The following is a 21,508-nucleotide window of genomic DNA, read 5'->3' as shown; positions in this document are numbered from 1 at the left end:
ATGGTAATTCTAACATAAGGAATAAACTATTCAGTCTCTGCGAGTATAAAAAGACGAGGGGCGACTCAATGAAACTAGAGGAGTGGTTTAAACTTAAACTGTGTAGGGGTTTTTTCACTGTCATGGTGGTAATGATGTGGAACTCACTTCCACAATCAGTAGTGTTAGCGGGAAGTATTGATAGTTTAAAAAAAAACTCTTAGATGGGCATCTTAGCGAGAATAATATACAGGAATATGGGATAGGACTTTTGACATGAATGTACGCACACCCACATGGGTTGAACTGGTGTCTTTATTCAACCTTACTAACTATCTAACCATGCTGACTGGTTCCCTGAGAACACATACACATATTGATTGTGGTCATCTGGGGGTTAAATTAAAATAATCAAAATCATGTTTTGCCTATTCTGACTGTAAATCACATCACTGAGAACTTGTTAATGAGATAGTATACATTTTTTCCACAGATTTATACCTGAGATGGATTTATTTTGGGCAGTCCTTGCATTTCTCCATTCTGTGCAAAGCCAACAATATGATGTTTCATCCTGTGTAACTAGAGCCTCACTTTATCTTTTGGCATGTTGTCAAGACAAATGTAAAGCTATGAATACGGTGAAGTATTTCTAATTTGTTATCTATTACTTCTTAAAATAATAGCATCATCTTTAAAAATACACTCAGTAAAAAATAAAAAATATGCCTTGAGATGTATACAGGTACAGTGGATATAAAAAGTCTACACACCCCTGTTAAAATGTCAGGTTTCTGTGATGTAATAAAATGAGACAAAGATAAATAATTTCAGAACTTTTTCCACCTAATGCGACCTATAAACTGTACAACTCAATTGAAAAACAAACTGAAATCTTTTAAGGGGGGAAGTAAACATAAAAAAACTAAAATAATGTGGTTGCATAAATGTGCACACCCTGTTATAACTGGGGATATAGCTGTGTTCAGAATTAAGCAATCACATTCAAAATCATGTTAAATAGGAGTCAGTCTCCATCTGCCATCATTTAAAGTGCCTCTGATTAATCCCAAATAAAGTTCAGCTGTTCTAGTAGGTCTTTTGTGAAATTTTCTCAGTCGCATCCTACAGCAAAAGCCATGGTCCGCAGAGAGCTTCCAAAGCATCCGAGGGATCTCATTGTTAAAAGGTATCAGTTAGGAGAAGGGTACAAAAGAATTTCCAAGGCCTTAGATATACCATGGAACACAGTGAAGATAGTCATCCAGTGGAGAAAATATGGCGCAATAGTGACATTACCAAGAACTGGACGTCCCTCCAAAATTGCTGAAAAGAAGAAAACTGGTCTGGAAGGCTGCCAAGAGGCCTACAGCAACATTAAAGGAGCTGCAGGAATATCTGGCAAGTATTGGCTGTGTGGTACATGTGACAACAAGCTCCCATATTCTTCATATGTCTGTGCCATGGGATAGCGTGGCAAGATGGAAGCCTTTTTGCACGAAGAAAAACATCCAAGCCCAGCAAAATTTTGCAAAAACACATCTGAAGTCTCCCAAAAGCATGTGGGAAAATGTGTTCTGGTCTGATAAAACCAAGGTTGAACGTTTTGGCCATAATTCCAAAAGATAGGTTTGGTACAAAAACAAAACTGCACATCACCAAAAGAACACCATACTCACAGTGAAGCATGGTGGTGGCAGTCTCATTCTTTGAGGCTGTTTTTCTTCAGCTGGAACTGGGGCCTTAGTCAAGGTAGAGGGAATTATGAACAGTTCCAAATACCAGTCATAACAAAACCTTCAGACTTCTGCTAAAAAGCTGAACATGAAGAGGAACTTCATCTTTCAGCATGACAATGACCAAAAGCATACATCCAAATCAACAAAGGAATGGCTTCACCAGAAGAAGATTAAAGTTTTGGAATGGCCCAGCCAGAGCCCAGACCTGAATCCGATCGAAAATCTATGGGGTGATCTGAAGAGGGCTGTGCACAGGAGATGGATGCCCTCGTAATCTGACAGATTTGGAGTGTTTTTGCAAGGAAGAGTGGGCAAATATTGCCAAGTCAAGATGTACCATGCTGATAGACTCATACCCAAAAAGACTGAGTGCTGTAAAATTAAAAGGTGCTTCAACAAAGTATTAGCTTAAGGGTGTGCACACTCATGCAACCATATTATTTTAGTTTTTCATTTTTACTTCCCTCCACCTAAAAGATTTCAGCTTGTTGTTCAACTCAGTTGTACAGTTTATAGGCTACATTAAAGGTGCAAAAAGTTCTGAAATTATTTATCTTTGTCTCATTTGTTTACATCACAGAATCCGGACATTTTAACAGGGGTGTGTAGACTTTTTATATCCACTGTAGCTTATCCAGCTTTTTGAGTAGTAATACAACAAGTGATCTAGCTGTAATGAACTAAAGAGAGTTTGTACATTATACACAATGTTTTAGATGAATTGTCTTTCTGATTGATCTGCTTGCTTACGTTACATATGATGTAATGATGTAACCACCTACATATGGTACTGCTAATACTGATAAATCATTGTGCATTACAGTCTCTCTGCTTTCTGAAGTCACTGCCCACTGTGCTGCTTGCTTTGGTCTTGCTGCTTCTGTATATGTTCTTGACTGAGGGACATGCAGAATATCGAGGCTAGTACTTACCGCCTACCTCTTAACAACAACCACCCCCCACCGGAATAACAAAGCGACACTCCTTTTCTTGGTGAAAATCCGGCAATAGCAGCCCCATTTATTTCACATAACTCCTACAAACAAAACATAACATTTTCTGGTACAATTACACAATAACAACTGACATTAACAATCCCCCAACTGGGTCCCAGGTCTTCGAAGGCACTGTTACTCACATCGATCACTTGGCTGTATCTGACGCCCAACGAAAAGGCCCCCAGCCGCTGCCACACCGCCTCGGGGACAATACTACAACTACGTAGTCCCAGATACAGCCGATGACCTCCCACGTTACGATGGGCCCAACCCATAATCCACCAACTTGTCACTCCAGCACCGCCTTCAAAGACCCAGCGACCCCTGCCACAGCACACGAGTGTGAACCCTTACACTCGTGTAGCCCGCCACACCCTCAATGCCCTCTGGATACCATCTTGGAGGCCTAATGACCACAAATCAATGCCTACCGCATTGAGATGCACTCCATCCGCCCGCAAATACCGCCAAGACTCCTCCTCCAACTCACGATGACGGACTGCTAGGCCCCCGTTCCACACAAAAAAAGTGCCACCTCCCTGTTGACCTTAATCCGGGCCTTGTTAAGTTTTGCGACCGAACGGGCCTGTCACCAAGCAGTACGGGCCACCATGTCAGACCAGACCATAACAGTCTCCGGAAAGAAGGACCGAAGGCGCAAAAAATCAAATTTTATGTCCCGGATAACCTCACGCATAGAGCGCAGCCCGAGGTCATTGCCGCCCACATGCAACACCAGAACATCCGGAGGGTGGTCCAACCGGGAAAAACGATGAAGCTCCGGTACAAGCCCTGACCACAACATCCTAGGTACACCAAGCCACCAAAGCCTGGCCTCACTCCTATCAAAACTCAATTGCCAACCCTCTTCCCAGACTGTCGCCCGCTTAGCCCCCCAACAAACGTAAGAATGGCCCAGGATCCACACCAAACAGACAGCAGAACCTGTAACGAAACAAAACACCAAGAACAGAAAAGACAGTTACCGTGAAGACAAAAACAAAACAACCACCCGAATTCCTCACTCTTCCCCTTCACAATAGCTGAGGACGCACATATAAACGGAACCTAGCCGAATCCCAACGACCAATGCGCTGAACGACGTGATCACCCAAACCCCACCGGGCAGCTTCCTTAGCCGCCCCAATACGAAAAGAATGGGACGAATAGTGCTCCGCACCCAATCCCAACGCCTGCAAACACCGTTTAAACACCCCAAATTGGAAACGAGACAAAGCCGTCCCATTCGCATGCAAAAAGAAAACCCCAGGAAACCGAGAAATCCCCGGACAGCCTGAAATGGACAAATCCAGGACTCTGGAATCCCTGCCAACTCCACCCACGTGCCCCGACCCAAACGATCCATTTTTGACCTACGCAGAAAAATACGTAACCCCTCACCCCGCAAGACCACATCATCAACAGCCAAACCACCCTCACCCTGCGTGTTTCGACTAACTAGCTCCCCAACTCGAAAAGCCCCAAAAAAGGCTAGCACAAATGCTGCCCGAAATAAAGTAGCCTCGTACAACGAGGCACAAAAACCATCCAACTGGGCCACCACCCCATGAAGAACCTCAAAAGAACGAGGCTGTCTAGCATCAGGAATTGAACGGCCTTTCCGCTAACTCCGCATAGCCTGCCTAACAAGAAAATCTTTGGTAACATCGCAGCGCCCCTTTTTAATCGGAAAGCCAACCCTGCCAGCTTCTATACATCAAAGATGCAGAAACACCAGCTTCAAAATTCCGACCGATGAAATAAAGGAGGAGGCACCAAGCATCGTCCACCCCGGACCCACACCCAACCTCACTCACCACCTCCAGCCATTCCTGCTAAACCTTTTCGTAAAAAGCCCACGTGGACTCGCAAACCGATTGTCTAATCAAGGCTGCAGAAGAGGCAAGGCGACGCTCCACAAATGATCCGAGATACCACGCTGCTCAGCCTCCAGGGCCAGCCGATGGAATCTGTCCCACTGAAAATGAGACAGAGCATCAGCCACCGAGTTATCCACACCCGGAACATGAACAGACGAAACAAAACAATTAAGACGTAAACAGTCCAAAACCAAGCGCCGAAGCAAACGAACCACCGGCGTAGAAGAGGCCGAGACATTGTTAATGGCCTGAACCACACTCAGATTGTCACAACGAAAATGAACCAGTTTATTCCGGAAAACAGGACCCCACAAAGACATAGCCAAAACAATCGGAAATAGCTCCAGTAAAGTGAGATTGCGCAACAAACCCGCCTCACTCTATTGCAACGGCCACGGACCCGCGCACCACTGACCCTGAAAATAAGCCCCAAAACCAGTAGTGCCCGCCGTAAACAATTCCAAATCAAAGTTAGATACAGCCGCATCCAGTGATTTGCCATTGTAGGAATCAAGAAATGTCCTCCACACCCTCAAGTCTTCCCGTAGCTCACAATTCAGCCGGACCCTGTGATGCAGGGCAGCCACACCACACTGCCAAGCGCCTGGAAAATACACGCCCCATGGGCATGATGCGACAAGCAAAATTCAACTTCCCCAATAAGGACTGCAAATCGCAAAGTCAAATTTTTTTGCACTTGCCCACCACAGTTACCAACCCCCGGAGCTCCTCCAACTTATCCAGTGGCAAACGACATTCCATGGCCACCGTGTCAATAGTAATGCCCAAAAAACACAACTCGGGCCCACCGTCTTATCCGGTGCCAAGGGAACGCCAAAATATTCGAAAACATGCTGCACTGTGCTCAGTAGTGACGCACAGATGGAACTCCCCGGGGGGCCAATGTACAGGAAATCGTCCAAATAATGGATGACGGATCCAAGCCCAGCAACATCCCTCACCGCCCATTCTCAAAAGGAACTAAATTTCTCAAACAGGGAACAAGAAATGGCACAACCCATAGGCAAACAATGATCCACAAAAATGTGTCCGCTCCATTTGCAACCCAGCAGACGGAAACAACTGGGTTGTACCGGCAAGAGGCGAAAAGCCGCTTCAATATCGTTTTTTGCCAACAAGGAACCCCGACCAAAACGCCGCACCCACGTGAGTGCCGCATCGAACGAAGTGTATGAAACGGAACACAAATCTGGGTCGATCACTTCATTGACCGATCCCCCTCTCGGATGTGTCAGGTGATGGATTAGTCTAAATTTATTGGGCTCCTTTTTAGGAACGACCCCCAACGGCGAGATGACCAGATCAGGCATCAGTGAGCAAACAAACGGGCCCGCCATGCGACCCAAGGACACCTCCTTGTCCAGTTTTGCAAGGACAACATCCGGATGCAGCTGCGCTGATCTTAAATTATCCTCCGCGGGGGGAACAACCGCCAACGCACAGGGGATCTTAAAACCATCCGCAAAACCTCGCTGCAGCAGGCAAGCTGCCGCCCGATCAGGGTACCGCTTTAAAAATGGCACCATCTTTTCTATTCTCACCAGCGTCATCCCTTTTTCCAGTGTCAGCACCCCTCCCCCTTCCTTGTTTAAAACACCGAGACAAGGAATGAAACCCCCCACAGCCCGAGGACTTGTGACGAAATCGGCAGCCAGACCCAAACTTGCACGACCCCTCGTTGAATTGCCAGCAGTATCCTTTTTTATGTGTGGCCGGCTGCGCACCAGAAGCTGCACCTCCGGCCCCCCCTTGAAAGGGATGAGCTGTGGTCCGCACCGGCGTCATCAGCTTCATCCACAAACCTATGTCCTTGTGGTCCCCACGCAGAGATGGCCGAACCGCCTTCTGTTGCCGAAACTGCTCGTCGTAACGCAACCACACAATGCCCCCATAAACCCGCTGCGGTACCGCCGTTTTTCCTCCTCCTCCCTCTTACTCTCATCCAGGCGCACTTTGTCCAAGTTGAATTTCTCCAATGGTAACAAAGAAAAGATCTCCATGTATTCACCCCCCCAAATGCGCTCTTTCACCTCTTGCTTCAAGGGTCCCTCAAAGCACACATAAACCTCGCATTTGGCCGCATCCGCCAAATGCACCCCATCAAACCCTGGCACCGCTTTGTCCCCTCCGTGAGCCCCTGGACCCTCCACAGCCGCAACCTCTCAAAGCACCTCAGACTCAAGGCCTGAGGAACCACCCACTGCCGGAGCCACCCCCGTTCTAAGGACTGAAGCCACCCCAGCGACTTGCGGAACCGGCACTGGAAATACCCCAGCAGCATCTCTACTTCCCACGTTGCCAACCCCGCCCCCCGAGGTCGCTTCCTGAACAGCCGACCACGCAGCCAAGGATGGCGCCGAAGCCTGAGCCACCACCCCCGCCTCACAGCGCATCAGCACGTCCCTAAAACCTGCCAGCAACATGCCTACAACCCCCCAGTGCCCAGGGAACCCCCCAGCGATGACGCATCAACCCCTTTACCCCTGGATATCCTCGCCGCCACATACCCGGGAACGCTACCCCCAACGTCCCGAAACTCCCCCGGCAAAGAAAAACAGCCCCAGAAGAAAACTCAACAGGCTGCGTCTGCCCCTGGTGACTCCCAGCCGCCACTCCGGATCCAAGCAGGGATGTAGAGACCATACCATCTTCAGTGCCGCTGAGCTCCCCCTCCGATTGGCTTAGCTCTTGCTCCAGAACAGAACAGTGACCCACACGTGGACCGATCCACGCTCCTGAGCCAGTGTGGTGCCCGAAGTTGCCGTCCGCAGCCACCGCAACAGGGCCCACAGCTGCTGCAGTATCCATCTCTCGTTAGGCTCGCTGGGAGGCAGAGGAGCTCCCAGCAGCCGAAGACCCTTCCTGTGACTGCTGTTTGCCGGCTCCCACGGCCAGAGCTGCTGCTCCATGATTCCTCCCTCGTTAGGCTTGCTGGGAGGCAGAGAAACTCCCAGCAGCCGAAGACCCCTCCTGTGTATACTGAAACCCGGCTCCCAAGCCTGGGCGGCGCACGGGGGTGACGTCATCAGCCACCGCACCCTCATCTTCGGAGCTCAGAGCCGCAGCTCCTCCCTGTCCTCGTCGGGCTCGCCCCGCCCCATAGGAGGAGCCAGCAGCTGAATCCCCATGATCCACCCGAGCTCGGCACCCGGGAGTGACATCATCCATGGGCGCCTCCCCTGAGCTCAGAGCCGCCGAGCCCCACCCACGTCGAGCTCGCTGGGCGGCCCAGCAGCTGGCAGTCTGCCCTGCTGATCGGCGGCTTCCCTCGGGGCCACCCGCAGCAATGAACCTTCTGATCCTCCTGTTCTGTGTGGCGGGGGCCCGCCCCCCCCAGAGGCCGCCTGTCACGCCCCCTCGATTTCCTGGGTTGCCTTAGCTACAGGCCTGGATGCCTCATGGTCAACCACGTGGTCCCGACCTGACGGTAAGTTTTGGGTGGTCACTGAAATGAGTCTGCCGGGTGCCCGCCGTTGACGCAGGTTCCTCCCAGCTTGGGGAATCAGGCCAACGCTTCACTGGTGGGGCTGGAGGGTCCTCGAAAGGGCTCCTAGATCGGCGCCGCACCTGCAATGTGACATCTGGGCTGAAGCACACCGGTGGCACCGACCACTGAGCACGTGGATGCCCAGAAGAGGGGCTCGGTGACACGGGCCTGGGTGTTTGCAGCAGTTCGAATAGCCTCTCCCGCAGCCATCCTGAGCCATTTTATTCTGCCGCTGCCCGCAATTGGGAGAGAATTCCATCTACGTCGCTCATGGCCTAATTTTTTCTTCACAGGTTACTGAGAATGACGAAGAAAAACCATACCCATGCTAAAAGAGACCTCACCCATGCTGGCACAAGCTCTGACTAACCCCTGACAAATTCCAGATCCCTCTCCTCATCCTAGCAAGACCACCCTCCAGCCCGATTGCTCCAATCCGGTAAGCAACCATCCCCCATCTCCTATACTCCCCCCCAGCTCCCGTCTCCGCCTCATCTGCAAGCCCCAGTCATGCTGGCCCTCCCTTTAGCTTTGCTCGTCCAGGCCCTGACTTTCTTCTGTCGATTTTAAATGTCCCCGGTTTCTTCCCAGCTTTCATTCTTCCTTCTTCTGTAACTACTATCTGCCCACTGGCTGAACATGTACATTATCATTTCTCTGGAACTCAGGAAGATCCTTGGCTGAATTATTAGAACTCAGGCACATGGCCAAAAAGGTGGCAGTACAGCATTCACAGCCTCCGTAAAAATGTTCCCGGGACCAGCAGCTGCTACATACAATTGTCCATAGATAGCATCTAGAAGATATGATTGCACACAGTATGCGTGGGGGGTGGCCTAAAGCACACACTAGGACATATGCCCCAAACGCAGACAGTCTGGTTGACGCGTCACGTTCATGAACCCTAATAGCAAAATTCTTACTGATTTCGATCCCTCTGCTTTGCCATCATCCACAAGCTTTGATTTTAACAGGTGTTATGAGATAGTAACAGAGTCCTGGCAATCCTGTTTGTTATGCAGGCCATAGACGGGGAGAAAAACGGCCGATTTTTCTTTTAAAAAATGAAAAATCGGTCGTTCAAACGGCCGACGTTACCACCAATGGTAAAAAAAAATCGGCCGATTTTCATCCCGTCTACAGCCGGCAAAAAGTGTCCCTGCAGAGAGCTCTGCTATTTCTTTGACAGTTCTTTGACAGTTCCTTGACATTTACAGAGGTTGCAACAATGTATCTATTTGTATCCATTTAGGATACAGATGTTTTTATTCGGAAACAAATAGATACAATGTTGCAACCTCTGTAAATGTCAAGGAACTGTCAAAGAACTATCAAAGAAATAGCAGAGCTCTCTGCAGGGACACTTTTTGCCGGACTGGAATTCCTCTTATTTTTCATCCTTCTTCATCATCGTCATCCTCTTCTTCTTCTACTTCTTCTTCTTTTTCTTCATCATCCTCTTCTTCTTCATCATCATCATCATCTTCTTCATCACCATCCTCCTCTTCTTCTTCTTCTTCTTCATCATCATCATCCTCTTCTTCGTCATCATCCTCTTCTTCTTCTTCATCGTCATCCTCTTCTTCTTCTACTTCTTCTTCTTCCTCTTCTTCATCATCATCCTCTTCTTCTTCATCCTCTTCTTCTTCTTCAACATCATCCTCTTCTTCTTCTTCTTCATCATCATCACCCTCTTCTTCTTCTGCATCATCATCTTCATCCTCTTCTTCTTCTTTTTCTTCTTTTTGTCTTCCTCTTGCAGGTCACTGCTCATGCGCAGATTTTCTATCGGTAGAAAATCGGCCGATTTGCCCATCATTGCCGCGAAAATCGGCCGATCGGCAAAATCAGCCGATTTTTTTTCCAACTTTACCGATAAAAAAAAACGGCCAAAATACCGAAAAACGGCCGAACAAATAGCCCACTAACGATCCGAAAATCGGCCGATTTTATTTTCGGCCGAAAAATCGGCCGATTTTCGACCCATCTATGGCCTGCATAGGTCTTTGTGCTGGACTACTGTCCAGGTCTTGGCTGGGTTTATTTCTTTGATCTAAAAAACTCACATAGATATCTCTGCCAGCTTGTTTTGTATGTACATTGGCTGTTTTACTGCTAACTCTGCATAACCATTGCTTTACCATTGCTTCGGGGATATCCTGGTGATAAGGTCTGGTGTTGAAAACTATACTTCCTCCTGAATTAAATTATTCAGAAATGTATAGGTACCCCTGTAGGAACCAACAAATAGGTCCCTTGGGTCTTTTTCCCATACTCTGCCCGCAGCCAGGCACTCGATCACATTCACTATTTGGCTCAAAAACAAGTCTAAGGGATATTCTTTTTTTTTATTTTAATTTTTGGAGTAACTGGGATAGGGTTGAGGAAATTGAATGGGATACTCCAAAAAGAGAACTATGTACAGGTTGAGGATAGTAAGCTCCTTTCTGAAAAAACTGAAGCAGAAGTCCTTGTAATAGTAAACTGTTGACTTGGCTTTGTAGTAGAAGCAGTTAAAAGAAGATTCCTTCTTTAGAGCAACAAGTCCCTTCACAAAGAACTAGATAGATTAAGCTCTTCAGGACACTAGCTGATGTCTCCTTTAGATAAGCACACAACTGACTCTCTAGCAAAAGAGGGGTGGCAGCAGCCCAAAAGTCTCTAAGATCTTTTAAAGCAGTCTGTACTCACAAATGTGCATGGAAAGTTGGTTGCCTCTCCTGTGATGCCAGATTAGATCTTCAGATGACAGTGCCTCAGTCAGCTCCCTGTAGCTTCAGCATTCAAGCCCTCAGATCGCCCATCTGAGACCTCACAAACAGCAAACACATGGCAGCACTGCCCAGAGAGCAGCAAACCCTCCAGACTAGGCTTCCACTCAGCAGGCAAAGACCCAGAATCTCTGGGTCCCAGAGAATTTATACAGACTCCCAGCAGCCTACAGGGCAAACCTCCTTGGGATTGGCCAGGGCTGTATAAATACTCATACTGCTTCCTAGAAAGCAGAAGAGGCAGGAAAACCAGCAGCAGCTGAAAAAATGAGCAGACCTAACTAACCACATGCAGCTGCACTGATTACAGTGAGCACAACCAAATTTACCTAACACAACAATTACAGCCACACTGGTTACAGTGAGACAAGCTAAATTTGCCTAGCAAACAAAAATAGAGCTTCACTGAATGCAGAGAGCCAGAACTAAATCTAACTAATCCTAGAAAATGGTAGATGCTACAGAAGTAAACTGAGCAGCATTATCAGAGAATATTATCTTAAGGATATTTACAAAGAAGCTGTTTCCAATATATCCAGAAACTGGATAGAATAAAATGCACCATTTAGAACAAAATACAACCATGGACTTCTGACAATCATGATGGCAATACAAAATAGTAATGGAAGATTGGTAACATACACTATATTGCCAAAAGTATTGGGACACCCCTCCAAATCATTGGATTCAGGTGTTCCAATCACCTCCATGGCCACAGTTGTATAAAATCAAGCACCTAGGCATGCAGACTGCTTCTACAAACATTTGTCAAAGAATGGGTCGCCCTCAAGAGCTGAGTGAATTCAAGGTGTCCATCTGTGATATTTCCTTGCTACTAAATATTTTACGGTCAGCTGTTAGTGGTATTAAAACAAAGTGGAAGCAACTGGGAACAACAGAAACTCAGCCACGAAGTGTATGGTCACATAAAATGACAGAGCGGAGTCAGCACATGCTGAAGCACACAGTGCGCAGAAGTCGCCTATGCAGAGTCAATAGCTAAAGACCTCCAAACTATTCAGATTAGCACAACAACAGTGCATAGAGGGCTTCATGAAATGGGTTTCCATGGCTGATCAGCTGCATCCAAGCCATACATTTCTAAGTGCAATGCAAAGCTTCATATGCAGTGGCGTAAATCACGCTGTCACTGGACTCGAAAGCAGTGGAGAAGAATCATTCGTCTCTGTCTGGCAATCAGATGGACGTGTCTGAGTTTGCCGGTTGCCAGGAGAACGGTACTTACCTGACTGCATTGTGCCAAGTGTAAAGTTTGTTGGAGGGGGAATTACGGTGTGGGGTTGTTTTTCAGGGGTTGAGCTTGGCCCCTTATTTCCAGTGAAGGGAACTCTTAAGGCATCAGCATAAACATTTTGGACAATTTCATGCTCACAGCTTTGTGGGAACAGTTTGGGGATGGCCCCTTCCTGTTCCAACATGACTGCACATCAGTGCACAGAGCAAGGTCCATAAAGACATGGATGACCGAGTTTGGGGTGGACGAACTTGACTGGCCTGCACAGACTCCTGACCTCAACCCAATAGAACACCTTTGCCTAAACATTTACCTGCCAAGTTAAAAAGAATACACATCACCTGTCACCTCTCACATTTCAGTGTTCTCCTGGCTGCAGCCCAGCTTTCCCCTCCTCCTGCTCTCATAGTAGACATAGGCAGCCCTAGGCTCTTGCTGCTATCAGCCAAACTCCTTTGATGAGTGAGAGGGGGTGGGGCTTACTGGTACTGTGTGTATATAGACACACACAGCCCAGACTGGGAGTGCACCCACATGGGTGCTCCATTAGCATCGTGCTTGCTAAAGGGGCAGCTGCAAGTAGGAATAGCGAACATCAGTGGGGGACTGAACAATAGGAGGTAGGGGACTAATACCATTACACAGCGCAGGTAAGTATACCCTCCTTTTTATTTTAATAGAAAAAACTTTAGCCTTTACAATCACCTTAAAGTGATACAAAAGCTTTTTATTTTTTTTTAAATATATTAAATAACAAACATACTTACCTGCTCTGTGCAATAGTTTTTGGGTCATCTGCAGGCTCCTCCCCCTCGGGAAAGCTGCTTGCCCTGGGGGCATCACTAAGTGCTCACTCTTGAGCCGCTGCTCTCTGCATCCATAAGACAAAGCTCTCTCCTTGTTGGCTCACTGGCTGTGATTGACAGCAGTGGGAGCCAATGGGCTTGCAGCTCAGAGGGGGTCAGGTAAAGCTGGATCGCTGGATCGCTGGATCAGAGGGGACTCGTGTAAAGATAGAATGCATGAAGGTAAAAAACCTTGAGCCTTTAGAACCACTTTACTTGCTTCAGTGCAGGGGTCAGGATCATCTAACATAGAGAGTGTGGAGGTCAGGAGCAGGGGCGGACTGACCATTTGGAAACTCGGGCACTGCCCGGGGGCCGGGGTCAGTAGGGGGCCCCATGAGATGCCCCTGGTACCTTTTTCATAGGCTTTTTTGAGTTTGGGCAAGGACACAGGGGCCCCATGATCCCCTATTGCCCGGGGGCCCCATGATTTGTCAGTCCGCCCCTGGTCAGGAGTATGTAGTTTATGCTCCTTACATTGATTTTGGTTGGATGGCACTTGCATTGGTATCATTAAGAAAATACTGCCTTTTAAATTTGTGTCATTGGGAAAAATATCGCCCATTGTAAAATTCTAGTTCCACTTTTTTAAATATACATCAATCAGCTATAATATTATCACCACTGCCACTTAAAGTGAATAACATTGATTATCTTCTGATATTGGCACCTGAAAATGAGTGGGATATCCTAGGCAGCAAGTGAACATTTTATCCCTGAGGTTGTGTTGAAAGAAGATAAATTGGGCAAGCATAGGGATTTTTTGGAAACTTTGAGAAGGGCTGATTGTATTAACTAGATGGCTGGGTCAGAGCAACTTCAAAACTGCAGTTTGGCTGGCCTGTGCAGTCCAATCCAATAGAAGAGCTATTGTTGCTCAGACTGTGGAAAAAGTTAATGCTGGTTCCCAGGGCTGGGACAAGGGGTGGGCAGGAGGGGTGGTTGCCCTGGGCTCTGAGGTGTCATGTGAGGTGTGGAGGGGGGGGGTCACCACATGGAGCATTCTGACAACAAGCTGACAGGAGTAGTGATGGCAGCTTCACTACATCTGTCAACTTAGCACTGGAGAGGAGGAGAAAGCCGAGAGGGATGGGTTGTGCTCTCTCTGTCCTCCAGCGCCACCTCCTTCCACTGCAGTTTTCCTGGATTGGAACTGCCAGATTGGCACTGTGCAGTTTTTATTTTCCCCCTTGAATTTTTTTTTTTGGGGGGGGGGATTTTTTCTGACATACAATGTCCATACATTTTGGGGGGGCGCCATTTGGCATCTTTGCCCTAGGCGCTAGCTGACCATGTCCCAACATTGCTGGTTCCAAAATAAAAGTGCCAGAACATAAACTGCATCGCCGTTTGTGCATTAGGGACTTACAGAACCTAAAGGATCTGCTACTGATGGCTTGGTGCCAGATAACCACAACATAACTTCGGAGGTCTAGTGGAGTTCATACCTCGACAGGTTTTGTTGGGTAATCATAATGACTGATAGGTGTATATAACCAGTGATAGTTGCAACTTTCAGTCCTCGGTCAGACCAGCGCCCACAGCAAAAAGCAGTGGTGCTATAAAGTACCAGTGTGCCCTCCATCTCCCATTCGGATCTCTGTCAAAACAGGAGAGGCAACAACAAAAGCCCATTTTAAGAAGGAATTCACCCAATACCGAAGTTCTTTGCAGTGCTTTACAGTAGTCATGTGACAGGTCAGAGTAGGAAAAGTACATCAGTAAGGATGAAGTTGTGGGCTCACCACAGCCATATTGTCAGTCTATGTTGGAACTTTTAGGGAGAGCTGACAATAATGTTTAATTTTGACATTGGTACATACCCCCCATGGAAATGCCCAGATTTTGTTTGATAATGGTTTGCATATTAGCCGCACAGATTGGCACATCTGAATAACAAGATTCAAACGCATAGATTTCAGTTTGACTTGCCAGTTAATGAACTTTGAATTTCAATCAAGATTTGCAGAACTGTTCACAAATCAAACCCAGGCAGATTGGCTCATCCCTGGACATACGTATTGAGAGGCTTCCATCTGCAAAGTTGGCTGTTCTTTCTTGGTGCTGTCATTCCGACAGACATTTTTTAAATATTAAATTGTGACTCTTTTTTTTTTTATAAAGGTATATGTTCACTTATTGGACAAGTCTTAACCTATTTAGTATAGTGCCCCCTAAAGGATTTTTAAGTCTTGCTGTTTGGATGCTTCTGAAGAGTCACAGTGACAAGACTCTATGCATCTTGCCAGGTTCTTCTACAGCGGAGATCAGCAACAAGTAAATCATGATCTACAAGCAGATCTCAGCCAGGTGACATAAACATATAAAACTGAATGTTTACAAGAACTTTCCCATACTTAACAAAGGACAGATATATAGAGACAGGGAGAATGGAATGAAAGTGCTTGTATTGTCTAGACATTTTTAATTTCTAAAACATTTACCTGCATCTATTTACCTTAATGCAAATGTCAGTAAATTTGATATATATAAATAGAGCACCTTCAGAGTCTAGTATTTAATTTAATAAATGTTCACCTTTTGTGTTTCTCTTTTCCATCTTGCAGATGTCAGTAAATACAGTTTGCAGACTACTTGAGAACATTTCTGAAATCCATTTAATCTATTTTCATCATCCCCTCTTGCTCAAGTTTTTCTTTCGCTACCCTCAATTTCTGGAAAAATATGGAAGCCAAATCCTGGAACTTTGGATTCATCAAGAAAATAGTAGAACAGTCAAGGAGGAAAACCCCAATCTTATGTCAACAGTCCATGACAGTTTAAAACCAGTTTTAAGTATTTTACAGAGCTATCCCAATGCAGTTCTTGTTTTTCTGGTAAATTCTCCGTCTTAGTCATAATTGTCTGCTTGCTCTCGGTTCTCATCTGTGACCCCAATTCTGAGGATGTCTGCCCACCACTATTTTTATCTGGAACACTAATAAAGTTAAAGCAGTAGTAAAGTCTTCATGAAAAAAATATCGTTCCCCTGCAGGTTAATATCACAATGTGCTAGCCTGCATCGCAAACTAGCATATTATGAAAGTTTTATCTCTAACATGAAGCCCTCCACTGGAGAGCTGTTAGTGCTGACAGGACTTCAAACTTCACCCGGTCTTCCTTCCAGGTTTGCAGGCTCTGGCCATTTAAATGGCTGAGCCACAATGACATCACTACCGTGTCACGCCTTGTTGCGTACCTCACTAGTGAGCCTGAGGCAGAGGAAAGCCTCTCCTACAACTCTGGTTCGAGGGCCATTGAAAGTGGAACAGCAACCACAAGAGCACAGTAGTGTATGAGTGCCTGGTCAGTCCTGTAATCTGTGTAGGAATAGCTGGCACTTCGCTGGCAGATGGAACAGCTGGCTGCAGACGGACATCATAGCAGCGTGGGCTGGCAGCAGGATGCACAGCAATGCAGGCTTGTAGCAGGCGGGTTGGTAGTAGACAGACGTCACGGCTGGACAGGCTGGGGGCAGAGCAGGCTGGTAGGTAGCAGATGTCACAGCTGGACAGGCTGGTAGCAGAGCAGGCTAGTAGCAGGCAGATGTCACAGCAGAGTGGACTGGCAGCAGATGGCACAGCAGGACTGACTGGCAGCAGACAGACGTCACAGCAGGACAGACAGGTAGCAGAGCAGGCTGGCTGCAGGCAGACGTCACGACAGGAAAGGCTGGTAGCAAAGCAGGCTGGCAAAGCTGGATGCAGGGTCAGGCAAACCGGGTCGGTAACAGATGAGCAGATCAGGCAAAAACAGCAGGCAGAAGAGTAGTTGGGTAACAAGCCAAGGTGAGCAGATACAGAAGGCAGAGGCGGAGTCCAAGAAGCAAGCCAACGTCAATCACAGGTATCTCACACAGGAATACAGGGGGAGCTGCAGATCAGATAGCACAGGCAAACAGTACTGCTGAGTTTAAATAGTCTCACTGACACCAACATTAGCGGCCAGCAGTCGTGGGTGCGTGCATGCGCAAATGCAAATGCGCATGACTATGCAGCAGAACAGGCACCAGCACATCTGCACCTGCGCAGCCGTGTATGTCCAGAGGCTTCAGCTGCACTATGGCAAGTACCCTCCTGACACGCCCGCAGCACAGAGCTCTGGATTGATGGTAAATTCACTGTGCCCTCAATTCAAAGTAGAGTGTGCTTGCGCCAGTGATGTCGCCAACTGTAAAAAATGCGAATATCTCCTAAGCTGTGCACATTTAGAAGATATTTATTTACCTACAGGTAAGCACTGTCTGTTTGTAAATGAAAGACATCCTGTGAGAATGTTATTCCATTACATAGCTTGGTGCCAACACAGAAATGTTACTTTTATTTCCAAACTCTATATAATTTATAAATAGGTGAAAAAGTACAGAACTGCGTAAATCAGGAAAATACCTCATCTTGACTACTAGATGAAGCTGATGATCATAGTGAATAAGTATTTATTTCCTTAGGTTATTAGCTCCATCTAGGGGCCATAATGTGGCACTTTGATTTTACCTGATTCAATGTAATTTTATAAATGACAACATCCAACCTTGAAAGAAAAATAGCCTACCGTATATACTCGAGTATAAGCCGAGTTTTTCAGCACATTTTTTGTGCTGAAAAACGGCCCCCTCGGCTTATACTCGAGTCAACGTCTGCAGGTGTGGGCAGGATGACATGCCGTCCCTGTCATCTGGACACACCCCCGGGATCAATCCTCGCCGGTGATTGGCCGCCGGAACTGTAGCTCAGGAGAGGCACACAGGCGCCCAATCACCGGCGAGGAGGTGGAGCTTGGAGAGGAGGAGCCGAGCGGCACCGCGAAGATCGAGCGAGTAAAGAGGAGGAGAGCGGCCGGAGAAGGAAGACATCTGACCGGTAAGTGTGTCACTAATACCAATGATGGGGCACTATTCCTCCCCCCACTGACACCAACGATGGGGCACTATTCCTCCCCCCACTGACACCAACGATGGAGCACTATTCCTCCCCCCACTGACACCAACGATGGGGCACTATTCCTCCCCCCACTGACACCAACGATGGGGCACTATTCCTCCCCCCACTGACACCAACGATGGGGCACTATTCCTCCCCCCACTGACACCAACGATGGGGCACTATTCCTCCCCCCACTGACACCAACAATGGGGCACTATTCCTCCCCTCACTGACACCACCGGCTTATACTCGAGTCAATAGTTTTTCCCAGTTTTTTGTGGTAAAATTAGGTACCTCGGCTTATATTCGGGTCGGCTTATACTCGAGTATATACGGTAATCACATTCAATTTTGCCCCCATTTGCACAGAACAAACAAACTTAAAGTCTCACAGGCCAGTTGTCGCTGTGACTTCTTTTTTTTAATAAATACACCCCTAAGTTCTTTGTTTAATAGTGAATGTCTAGAACTCAAGCATTAATATATACTTCTTTTCAGGAACTAATTAATAATGGCTCAGAAGAATTGGCTGATAAAGGACTTTTCATATTAAAAGCTTTCTTACATGAAAATAATAGCTTTGATACCTCAAATTTGCTATTAAATCAACTTCTACGTACCTTACAAGAAATCCTAATTCTTCCAGATATGGATGGTAATATAATAGCTTATAGCTGTTTAAAGAAAATGTATTCATATGGTAGAGTGCTAAGTGGTTTCCTAGACTTTAGGAACTTGACAGGTTCCACCTCAGTGCCTCAAACATGGTAATTAAAAAAAAAAGATATGTTTATCTTGATAGGCATTAAAGGGTTAGTTCACCTTTATCAAAAAGTGTCTATGCAGGGCAGCACAGTGGTTAAGCAGTGAGCACTTAAATGGCCTACACCTATAGCAAGGGCATAATTAAAACTTTAATTAAAGTTCCACAGTTTGTTTTTACCTACAGACACCCCTTATCTGCATAGGAAGATTTTTGGTAAAGGTGAACCAACCCTTTGTGTATTAATATGAACACTACTCTTTATTGAAGTAGACTATGACCTTCCATTTAAAAAAAAAAAAAAATGTGCTGCAGTACTAGTGTATTGGCACTTACAGTTTCTCTTGGTCCACATAATGCAACTTCCTATAATGGCTTGGCAATGATGGCAAATTTGGATCCTGAGTTCAGAGCAGAGTTGCCACTCGTAGACAGGGCCTGCTTTTACTGCAATGGGATATGAAAATATTGCAGAGGTGTTGCTATCAGCAATGTCACTGCCAATTTAGGAGTCTATAGCTTGTTAATCAGCACCTAGCCACACCTAGTCCGGCATGCTTTGCTTTGTCAAGACAGGTAAAGGAAGTTTTTGTATATGTTATGAGGCTTGTGCATCACACAGTAATTGGATTTGTTACTTGTTTAGACTATAATACAGGAACCTTTAGTTGTACTTTTAACATATCATCAGTGCAACTGATATACCCTGTTATGTTATAGGCAGTGTGCCCATTGATAACACATGTGGTCAGGGCCACCGCCACTGCCCTGTGATCACCAACTTGTCACTGGTAAACATAAAAGCTTGTAGAGGACATTTTGTGTACTATTCACTTCCTCTGTCGACTGTGTTTACTTATGATATCACACCTCTTAGAGCAGCTCAGGCGTGCTATGCCTCACCAGCCTTCCTCCTCCTGTAGTCCCTGAGGACTTCTCCCTGGCACTCTCAGGTGAATGGGGGGATAGCTGTACTGTGGGGGGGGGGTCTGTACATGGGGGTAAGGGGTGAGCTCAAAGAGGAAACCTCTGTGGAAGAAATATCTGTGGGGGGGTTGGTTTGTAAGGTAATTTTTGGAGGTACAATAGCCTGTGATTCCTCCTTAGTCTTGTGCGATACACATTCCTGAGTCCTGTGCCCTGTGCAATATGCACTCCTGAGCCCTGTGCCATGTGTGAAACGCAATCCTGAGCCCTGTACCATGTGTGATACATACCCTGAGCACTGTGAGTAGCTGCAGCTGAGAAAAAAAGCCCTGCATATGGTTGCTTCCCTGCCTATTCTCTCAGACCATGTTAGTTAAGGGTTTTTAGCAAAGAAAAGCTGCTATAAAATATTTTCCAAGGCTTTGCTTAGCCAGCAGCGTACCAGTTGAACATTTATTTATTTATTTTTTTGCAAATATTTTATTAAGCCCTTGCAATATATTAAATAAAAGGTGTATTCATCTGTCTGTCTGATTGTTCAACTATGTTCATGTATCTGCCAGTTGGTAATTTGGTAATCTACATACATGTAGCGCTGTATCCCATAGGAGCTGCAGGAATACTGTTCACGTTTTCCCCAAAAGCTTTGCCATGCATCCAGGCACATAGACTCATTCACACGTCTCTTCAATGACCAGTCTAGGGGAGTTGTTTTTGTTGTTATTTTTCGGAGAACTTGGATATGATTGAGGGAATTAGCTTGGATACTTCAAAAACAAGAACTATGTACAATTGAGGACTGTAGGTATTCTTTCGGATAAGATATGATTAAGTCAGTGCTTGAAACAAACAGTAGACTTCAGTTTTAAGGCAAGAGAAGTAGTTGTAGTAGCAGCAAGATAGAGCACAGTCTCTTTAGGTAGGAGATTAAGTAGACAAAGCTCTTCAGGACACCAGCTGGTGTCCTCTTTACCTAGACCTTCAGCTGACTCCCTAACACCAGAGGGGTTCTAGCAAAACACAGTCTCTAAGATCCTTTTAGGGGTGTCTGTACTCACAGGGCCCAAAAACAGATGGTTGCCTTCCTCCGTGATACCAGACTAAATCTTCAGTAGACGGCCCCTCAGTCAGCTCTAGCAGAACCCAGGCTTACGACAGTAGATACATAAAAAAGTGCAGCGCTTCACATCGTGAATAGTAACTCCAATTATATAAACATAAACCTATATAGTATTCAAATACAGGTGCAATAAAACATAGTGAACAGTCTTATGTGATAAAAAATCTTCAATCTCAGGAAATAATCTTGTGTATTCAAGTGTAGCCTTGTTCACCCCACTCAGTGTGAAATGTCCTTGCGTACAATCGTGAGTGATTATAGACGTAAACGTGACCAAACACAATCTCGTGCAGTGCGTATCTCTCCACTCAGTGCTCAAGGGAGGCTTACCAGAAACATTTGACTATCATATTATAGAATGGACAAATAAGGTATGTATATGATCCAATGGCAATCACTCCAACTTCCTCCACAACTGTGGATAAACCACCTTTCACTGCAATTATAGCTGCAAGTCTTTTGGGGTATTTCTCTACCAGCTTTGCACATCTAGAGAGTGACATTTTTGCCCATTCTTCTTTGCAAAATAGCTCAAGCTCTGTCAGATTGGATGGAGAGCGTCTGTGAACAGCAATTTTCAAGTCTTGCCACAGATTTTCAATTCGATTTAGGTCTGGACTTTGACTGGGACAAATAATGAATATGATTTGATCTAAACCATTCCATTGTAGCTCAGGCTGTATGTTTAGGGTTGTTGTCCTGCTGGAAGGTGAACCTCCACCCCAGTCTCAAGTCTTTTGCAGAATTTAACAGGTTTTCTTCTAAGATTGCCCTGTATTTGGCTCCATCCATCCAAATATC

At 46.2% G+C, this 21,508-nt stretch overlaps 1 protein-coding gene across 1 annotated transcript in view; it reads left to right on the top strand.

Annotated features, from left to right (window-relative positions):
- MEI1 (meiotic double-stranded break formation protein 1) overlaps positions 1 to 21,508 on the top strand; it is a 576,193-nt gene that overhangs the window by 335,792 nt on the left and 218,893 nt on the right. The window contains exons 20-22 of the mRNA XM_089687729.1: positions 473 to 620; positions 15,543 to 15,812; positions 18,396 to 18,552. Coding sequence (XP_089543855.1) covers positions 473 to 620; positions 15,543 to 15,812; positions 18,396 to 18,552 — 575 coding nt within the window. The remainder of the gene's footprint in view (positions 1 to 472; positions 621 to 15,542; positions 15,813 to 18,395; positions 18,553 to 21,508) is intronic.

The sequence above is a fragment of the Staurois parvus genome, unplaced genomic scaffold, assembly GCF_062004578.1.
Source record: "Staurois parvus isolate SC_StPar_1 unplaced genomic scaffold, SC_StPar_1.0 ptg000436l, whole genome shotgun sequence".
Classification (NCBI taxonomy): domain Eukaryota; kingdom Metazoa; phylum Chordata; class Amphibia; order Anura; family Ranidae; genus Staurois; species Staurois parvus.
Note: the sequence above shows the minus strand (reverse complement) of the source record. Positions and strands in the feature narration are given on the sequence as shown.